Raw genomic sequence first — 9,131 nt, 5'->3', positions numbered from 1 at the left:
GCCATCAGAGAGTTCAGTGTGGCAAGGAAGACTAACTTAAAGAAGTAACTATATTATATTGCTCTGTGTGTGTGTGTGTGTTGCAGTTGTAGTAAGTGCTATGAATGGGACTCGGGAAGAGCAAATAGCCAAGAGTCCTGACTTCCTCTGGGCACCCTGCTGGATACTTTACCTGAATTCTTTCACTGACTCCTCACCACAACAGGATGCCCATTTCACAGATTGAGTCTGAGGCTTAAAGAAATCAAGTGACTTGCCTAGAGTCACACAACTGATCAGTGGCAGAGCTGGGGCCCTTTGAATGTGCTACGCATGCCTGGTGTGACTTTGTCTTTTTATCTTAAAAAATAATTTTTTACATTAAAAAGTAACAAACGAGATAAAACTTGGAAAAGAAATGCCCCTCAAGTGTCATGGGCATGTGTTGGCACCAGCATTAGGGAGTGTAACCAGAGCACAGGACCTGGGGTCCCTGTGTTCCATATACAAGGATTTCAAGCATTTAGAAAACCTACAAAATTACATGGAAAAAAATGTTTAATCCTCAAGACTCTCCAACTTGGTGTGCCGAGGAAATGTGGGCTGTGGAGTATAGCTCTCCGGTATGCACTGATCTGGAGAGCAACAGGGTAACTCCATGCTGCCCCCTTTTTGGATTCCCTGGGTTGGATTAAGGGAGTGACCCACCACCCCCTCCACCCCCAGCCAGGGTTCCATGGTTTACAATGTGGGTGTTACTAAAATGCAAGTTGTTTCTTAGAATCGTCACCAGGGGGAAGCTTGGGTGGCTCAGTCGTTAAGCGTCTGCCTTTGGCTCAGGTCATGATCCCAGGGTCCTGGCATCGGGTCCCGCATCGGGTCCGCATCCGGCTCCCTGCTCGGCGGGAAGCCTGCTTCTCCCTCTCCCACTCCCTCTGCTTGTGTTCCCTCTCTCCCTGTCTCTCTGTCAAATAAATAAATAAAATCTTTAAAAAAAAAAAAAAAAAGAATCGTCACCAGGGCTCCCTTGACCCTGAAGTGCAGGTCACCTGAAATTCTCAAACACATCTAAGGCCCCAGGAGGAAGTGCTAGACACAGAGGCAAAGGGAAAACCCCAGCCTTAGGATAGAGCAAAAGAATCACCAGGAGATGCCAGGAATCTCTGTTATTTCCCTTCCCACAGTGCCGGCAGCTGGGCTCTACAAGCCTGTGTGATTGCAATACCTCTAGGGCATTTCCCTACAGCTTGGCACTTTTTGGTCTAGCCTTGTATACAAAACAAACGTTATCAAATTTTTCTTTATCTCTTCCCCTTGGTGCAAGCTGACCTGTTATTGTTTGCCTTCTACAAGATGTCATCTCACTGCATTGTCTCAACAACCCTCTGAGATGGGTATCACGTCCATTTTATAGATGAGGAGACTGAGGCTCAGAGATCATTTGAGCAACATCACACAGCTAGCGAGTGGAGGAACCAGGTTCAAGCCCACGTCGGCCTGACTCTCTGAGCCTGTGAATGTCCTAACTGATGCCCTGTGGCAACCAGTCTTTTGCCACAGTCGTAACCTGGACAAATTAATAGACGTGCCTGTGGAAGCGGCAGGGACAGAGCGCTGACTCGACAGCAAGGCCAGATCTAGTCCTGTCTCTGCCACTCACAGCCTTTGTAATCTAAGGGAGTAAAGTGTGGGGCAAGGTTCTCCTAGGTTAGCAGTGGTCCTAACAAAGCCGTGATTTGTCAATATTCAGTCACCCGAGCCAAGGGATGCTCATTTTTAAGGTATTGACCAAAAATTTTGAGTCTTATTCTTCGTATGATTTACTCAGTGGTCTCTGAGCACATGTTCCTGCTCAGAGAATGCTGGTGCTCTCTGAGATGGATGGAGGTGTTTCAGAATGAAATTAAATAATAATCTTCTCTATCTAATTCAGAAGTAGGGTACAATTTTCACATTCTAAATATTTGCACAAACCCTGGACACTAATCTAGATTGAGTTTTACTATAAGATGGTGGCTGATTGGGCACAAAATGAGGCATTTCACTTTTCATAGTGGGTATATCAGTATTTCGTGGTCTTCTCCCACAGAACATCTTGATTTTCAGAGCTGTGGGCCCCGAACATGGGTGAAACCAAAGGTTCTCAAAGTGTGGTCCTTGGACCAGCAACATCAGCTTCACCTGGAAACTTCTAAGAAGTGCAGATTCTGAGGCCCCACCTCCCACCACCCCCAGACTCGGCCATCTGTGTTTTAACAAGGCTTCCAGGTTACACTGATGTGCGCTCAAGTTTGAGAATCACTGGTTTCGTTGTGTAGGAACAAGTAACCTTTGAGTTTTGAGCAATTATCGTCTAAACACGGAGAGAAACTCAACCTGGCTACCAGATCGTTGCCATAATTTGGAAGATCGCCTTGCTTATCCCCCACCCCAGCACCACCCCAAGCCCTTTACCCCGGGTGTCACTGGACATACCACCTTGGGTACAGTGACACGAGGTATAGCTAGCTCGTCTCTCCAACTGGAGGGTAGGCACTTAACACACGGACTTCATAAATATTTGTTGAATGAAAGTGTTTGCCCCTAGAAGGCAGAATCCAGGCCCAAATCCTTTTTTTAACTCCCAGTGACTCTAGCCCAGAGCCCTATACCTAGTAAGTACCAAGTATATCACTGCTGAATGTTGATCCAGACAAGCCATGTTCTTTCTCTGAGTCCTGGGTTTCTCAGCTTAAAAATAAGAGGATTCTATCAGAGGGCTGGTCTCCTTCAGCTCCAGATAGTCTGTGGTTCTCTCTTTGGAGATGTTCTTACCCAGAGACTGGCTCAGGGCTCCCGTAATTCACGTAGTATTAATCTGATAGTGCAGACAAGAAAGAGAAAAATCAAGATTAAAAACAATGTACATAGCATGAATATGGTTTGCAAAGCAACTGAATAATTACTGACATCATCTCTTCTCTTTTCCCTCCTCTTCTCTTTTCCTCCTTCTTCTCCTCTCTTTCTCCGCCTCCTGCAGATGCATCCTCAGCAGCTGGTCGTCTCCTGGTTTTCCCTGGTTTTGCTGGCATCTCCCCTCATGGCCATATGGGAACTGGAGAAAAATGGTAACCAGGCTCTCCTTCTCTGTGGCGGCCCCGAAATCTAAGCCAGGACTTATCAGGCAGGCCCTGGGGGGAAATCAGCCCGAAAGGGGCAACCAGGCCTTGGGGGGTTCCTAGTGAGTGCCATCACTGGGAAAAGGCAGGTCATCTGTACTTCCTTCACCTATGTCGTTTGGCTTTCATATTAGGGGCCAGAGTAGGAGCTTTTTGCGGGATGTGATAGGAAAGGCTATATGGACTTCACAAGTATTACTAAAACCAGCTGTATCATACAATGAAAATTCCAAAGTGAAGGATTTGGAAAGATTAAGAACTACGTTCTCTCATCCCCCCCTCCACCGCACAGTATCACTGCCTCTGAGCACAGAGAGGACTCACCTCTGACCAAGCACTTTGGGGGAAGCATAGGATTTAGACTCACATTGACTTGGGCTCAACAATCCAGCCATCTCCCCTCTGCCCAAGGAGAGTTTGAGAGTTTTAGACCCTCCCTTGAGCAAAGGCGAAGGCCTGAGCCAGATAATTATGACAGATCCCTTCCAACCCTGGGATTTTTGGTGAGCTCAGGAAGCTTGGCCCTTGCATAGTAAACCCCGAAGTTACTTCTAATTTGGTAAACCACCGAAATTCCAGGAAGTCAATGTGAGAAACAGAGGGCAGACAACTTTGGATGCAAGATGAGGAGATGAAGCCAGGCACTAGGTTCTGGATGCTCTTCCTCAGGCTCCCTCTTGCAGTTGTTGTCCCCTGCCCTTGGGTAAGGGTCTTCTAGGCCTTCTGAGTCTTAGTTGTGACAGGAAAAATAGCCTTGCTGTTCAGTTGCTGATGGAACAAAGAAAAACTAGAGAAAGCCAAAGGAGCCACGTGGTTTTATGTCAGCATAGCGAATCATTTCCAAAGAGTTGGGTCCCAAATGCTTTTTTAGCTCACGTCTTTGTTACCCATTCAGTAGTTATAAATCCCTCTGATGTAAGAACTTTATGTCCCATAGTGCTTTACATCTGGATGCCAACAATAAGGGTCACCATTTATAGAGCATTTAGGGCACTATGTTAAGCTGTTGTATGAATTCGCTTGTATCATCCATGTCTCAACCTGCTGAAGCAAGCACTAATATTTTGTTCATTTTAAAAATGATGACACCGAAGCTTAGAGTAATTGAATGTCTTGCCTAAGGCCACAGGCAAGTGTAAGATATAGAGCTGAATCTAAACTCAGACCTATGTGACTCCAATATCCAGGCTTTTAACCAGTGTGGCTCTCAAACTTGAGAGGGCATCAGAATCATCTGGAGAGCATATAAACCAGATCATTGGGCCCATCCCAAAGTTCCTGGTTCAACAACTCAGATTTTGCTTTTCCCGCAGTTTCCTAGGTGTTGCTGCTGATGGTGATTCAGTGATCAGGCTTGGGGAACCATTACATTAAATGACTCTAGTTCGTTAGTAAGTGATGCATGAATGAAGCTGGGATGTAACGCACTCATTGCAGTACTCTTCTAGGCCATTCCTCAAGTGCCAGTTTAGATACTCAGGTTAGAGATCCAATGCCAAGCCAACAAGGCAGAAGGCCTGAAATTTAGGTCTTGTACTTCTAACTTGATGTAAGCTTGCTTAGCCTCTTGGTTTTGGCATGCTCCTCGATGAAATGGGAAGATCAGGATCTACTAAACTGCTTCATAAGAGTGTAAAACTGCTTAAACAAAATTGAATGAAAATCTCCATGGGTGAGTTAATTTATGCAGTAGGAACTAAATCCTCAAATGCCCATGGAAAATTATAGGGCAGTTTCTCTGTGCAGTCATTGGACCAAACTTTGGTAAGTGAATAACAATAACCAACACTAAAAAATTAAAAAAAAAAACACAACCAACACTGAGTTTACAATGGTAAGCACCATCCTAAGTGCTTTATATGTTTTTTTAAATTTAATCCTCATAACCAAACCTATGACATAGAGCTATTATTATCATTTTAGAGACGAGGAAACTGAGGCTCATGGTGATTTACTACCTTGTTTCAAATCCCCTAGCCAGTTAGTGGGGACAAGATCTCAGTGCTGGTCAGTCTTTCTTGACATCTCTGTGCCCTGCCTTATTTTCCACATAACTGAAATTGTACTGGAAGGTTCTTCTCTCCACCAGGCCTTTGGTAAAGAGTTTTGTGCTGTTCACATTTTTCTATTGTATCAAGGCCTTCCCCATCTGCCAGCGAATCAGAGGTCAATTATTAAAAACAGGCTGCCAGTTAATGACTCGATGGCAGCTATAAAACTTTGTTTATCTCTTCACGACCTTAAACCCAAGTAGGGCCCAGTGACCTGAGATCAATCATCTCAGCAAGCATTTGCTGTCACGAGCAAGGTTGTGCTCAGGAGGGCAGATGCACAGGTGGCTCATAAATCCCAGTCCCGGGGTTCCTGGAGCTTACAGTCCAGTTCTCCACTCCCTGTGCTCTCCAGTTTATGTCGTAGAGTTGGATTGGCACCCGGACGCACCCGGAGAAATGGTGGTCCTCACCTGCCATACCCCTGAAGAAGATGACATCACCTGGACCTCGGACCAGAGCAGTGAGGTCTTAGGCTCTGGTAAAACTCTGACCATCCAAGTCAAAGAGTTTGGAGATGCTGGCCGGTATACCTGTCATAAAGGAGGCAAGGTTCTGAGCCATTCGCTCCTGCTGATTCACAAAAAGGAAGATGGAATTTGGTCCACTGATATCTTAAAGGAACAGAAAGGTAATTCCATTCGCTCAGAGGATGTCAATTTTCTCTTTTGTTCCATAAGAAATAAATTTAAAAATGTAAAAGGTTAAGACATGACTAGTGTAGTTAAGGAACTGATATCAAATCCCTTACTGAAACCACCCAGCACCTATGTTTTTCTTTGCTTTCTTAGATGCTTTGGGCACCATCCAGATCTCATGTTGAGAGATTTTCATGGTTGGTTTTCCTGAAGTTCTTTTTAAATGGCTAATGGAAATTAACCAACGTGTATAGTGCATAAGTCAGCACGGGGCGGCCGCCTTGAAAAATTTAATGCCTCCCCCTGATGTGTTAGGTGCATAGTATAGTCTGCAGAATCAGCAACCTATTGAGACCTTCTCAGTCCTCGCTGAACTGCCTGTCAGGGGAGCAACATCATTTTCCAAGGGAATAAATGGAAGATCTTCACTCCTGTACGACGTGGTGGCCTGTGGTTCACCACAATTAAAATCTATCTGAAAGAAAACCTGCAAATATTGAATTTTTGTTCTTTTCAAATCCAGAATCCAAAAATAAGTTCTTTCTAAAATGTGAGGCAAAGAATTATTCTGGACATTTCACCTGCTGGTGGCTGACGGCAATCAGTACTGACTTGAAATTCAGTGTCAAGAGCAGCAGAGGGTAAGTGAAACCACTCGGATTTCTCAGTATTTTGCTAGAACTATTTCATTAAGAAAATAAGGGCAACCTCGCCATGGCCTATCAGTTAATGATAAGGGAGAAAACAAAGTCAAACCTATATTTTTTCAACGCCCCCTCTTGCCTAAATTGGGGAAAGAACATGGAGATTTAAGCTAATCGCCTGAACAAATGTGTGGGTTAGAACAGGATATTATTGGGGCCTGGGAATAGCCTCTGCTGTGTTTGAACCCACTCATCCAGATTGCCTGGCAATGCTTCATTAAGGCTCATAGCATCACAGGGAGGGATAAAAGGAGAAATCAAAGCTACGAATGACTTGCCAAAATTCTACCTTGAGATGAAAATAGAAACAAGAGCTCCGGGGCATAGATCTTGAAAGCCCTGAAGCCAACTCCAAAATCCTGAGGCTTCTAGAAATTTTCCCAGAGCCACCTCAACTCCCTTTCCTTCTGCCGATGACACCACTAATCTGAAGTTCGTTGTTTGTCCGATGTACTTGGACTTCCCCTAAGAAACCAGTTTCCATGGATACTGAACCTATGTTAGCAGGTCTGTGTGACTTCCCTCCCTCACCATCCAGGTTCCTGAACAAGGCAGGGCAACAGAGCAAACCCCAGGTGATCGGCCTGGTCTGGCCACCATGTAACTGAGTACATTAACCTCTGGGGTCTCCCTTTTCCGTCTTGAAAATGAAAATGCTTACTAAAGGAATGCTTGTACAAATGCACAGAGACACAAATACCAGTGCTCATTGTGATGTTTTTGGTAATCAGCAGGGGAAAAGTTAAATAAAGTGCAGCGCCTTATCCTCCAGCTTAACATGCAGCCATCAAAATGGATAACCCAGTCTGTGTGGTCTGTCATGGAGCGCTCTCCATATGTTCAGAGGGGGAAGAGATGGTTATAAACCACACACATATATATATAGTTGGGTCCTATTTAATGAAAAATAAAATCATTGTGAGTATATATATATAGGCAAAATATGTGTGTATCCATATACATGTGGATATATGATTGTTTTGAATATTCATAGACAAAAGTCTGGAGGGATACGACAAGCTCTGAATAGTATTTCTGTTTGGGGAGTGAAATTAGGGTTAAAAGAGGCACACACATTTCATTTATGCACATTTTTATCTTTTTAATTTTTTATAATTAGCACATATGGATTTTGTCATTACAATGGGAAAAATGAATTTAAAATTTTAATAAGGAGATTTAACCAAGGGCTCTGGATCTAAACATTTCTGGATTCATTTAGGCCAGAGGCACGGACATGCAGAGCTGTCTCTAAATATTTGTACCACCTCTGTGGCAAAGCTTGTTCTCCTGGGGAGGGCAGCTTCTTGGCCCCTGTGGAGAAATCAAACCCGTTGGAGAAATTGTGTCCTCAAACGGCTGTCTGGCTCCAGCCACTGGGAACTGACCCACGAATGGGTGAGACACGAGGTAATGTCTGTCTTTGATTTCAGCTTCTCTGACCCCCAAGGGGTGACATGTGGAGCAGTGACACTCTCAGCAGAGAGGGTCAGAGTGGACAACAGGGATTATAAGAAGTACACGGTGGGGTGTCAGGAGGGCAGCACCTGCCCCGCGGCCGAGGAGAGCCTACCCATCGAGGTCGTGGTGGGTGCCATTCACAAGCTCAAGTATGAAAACTACACCAGCAGCTTCTTCATCAGGGACATCAGTGAGTCCTCTTAATTATATGTGCTTCATAAAGATAAATGCCATTTGTCACATGTCCACAATGCCCCATGCACCAAGGTAAGGGGTTTACACGCATTGTCTCCTTTATTCTGTAACCCCCAAAAGAGTTCAAGGTAGATACTATTCTCTGCATTTTAAGGAAGAGAAAATTGAATCTCAGACAGGTTACGTAAGTTGCCCCGGATCTCACAGCTAGCAACTCAGACCCAGTTCTGCCCCATTGGGAAAAGCAGGTTCTTGGCTACCCTTCTATCTGCTGTCCAGGCAGCTTCTGTGGTGAATCCAGCAGGACCCCCTCAGGCATAGCATTTTTATTCAGAACCAAGGTTTCCCTACTAATTGTAGTTATTCCCAGTGAGTCTTTCTCTAGCATTTGAAAAAAAAAAAATCTTCATTATTGGAATATAAGCCCCTCCAAAATGGACATCTATTTTTTTAATCAGCAGATGGAGATTTTGCCATTTGTCACTTCCTTTGCCATGTGTCCACTGAACGTTCATCATGAAATGAAATTCACAGAACCACAGAACTTGCTCGAGCATTTGTGGAGAAATTACTCTTGGCAGGTGGGGGGGGCAGAGTTTGGGTTCACATAGGATGGCCAGGGAAGGTCTCTCTGAGGTGGTGTTTAGCTGAGTTCTGAAGGAAAGAAGATGTCGGTTGTGTTAAGAACAGAGAGAAGAACATCTGAAAAGCATCTACTGGGAGCCATGGTCTTTGGGCTTTGGACATTCCATAGAAAGTCTCCTCTGCCCTCATCTAGGCAAAGGTGTGCTACTTGAGGCCAGAGTCTTTGTGGTACTCGCTGCTCTATCCCACAGTAGCTAGCGCACAGCTGGTGCTCACTCCGCATTTACTGAATGAATGAATGAGCAGAGAGACGATCTGACTTCAACTACCGCCAGATCCCATGACAAGACAACAGAACGG

At 44.7% G+C, this 9,131-nt stretch overlaps 1 protein-coding gene across 1 annotated transcript in view; it reads left to right on the top strand.

The window, feature by feature from the left end:
- Positions 1 to 2,998: 2,998 nt before the first annotated feature.
- Positions 2,999 to 9,131, top strand: part of IL12B (interleukin 12B) — an 8,688-nt gene continuing 2,555 nt past the window's right edge. The window contains exons 1-4 of the mRNA XM_081826246.1: positions 2,999 to 3,086; positions 5,544 to 5,819; positions 6,350 to 6,467; positions 7,964 to 8,181. Coding sequence (XP_081682372.1) covers positions 2,999 to 3,086; positions 5,544 to 5,819; positions 6,350 to 6,467; positions 7,964 to 8,181 — 700 coding nt within the window. The remainder of the gene's footprint in view (positions 3,087 to 5,543; positions 5,820 to 6,349; positions 6,468 to 7,963; positions 8,182 to 9,131) is intronic.

Source organism: Leptonychotes weddellii, chromosome 7, assembly GCF_054177405.1.
Source record: "Leptonychotes weddellii isolate Sample4059 chromosome 7, ASM5417740v2, whole genome shotgun sequence".
In the NCBI taxonomy this organism is placed as follows: Eukaryota; Metazoa; Chordata; class Mammalia; order Carnivora; family Phocidae; genus Leptonychotes; species Leptonychotes weddellii.
This window is presented reverse-complemented; position numbering and strand designations above follow the sequence as displayed.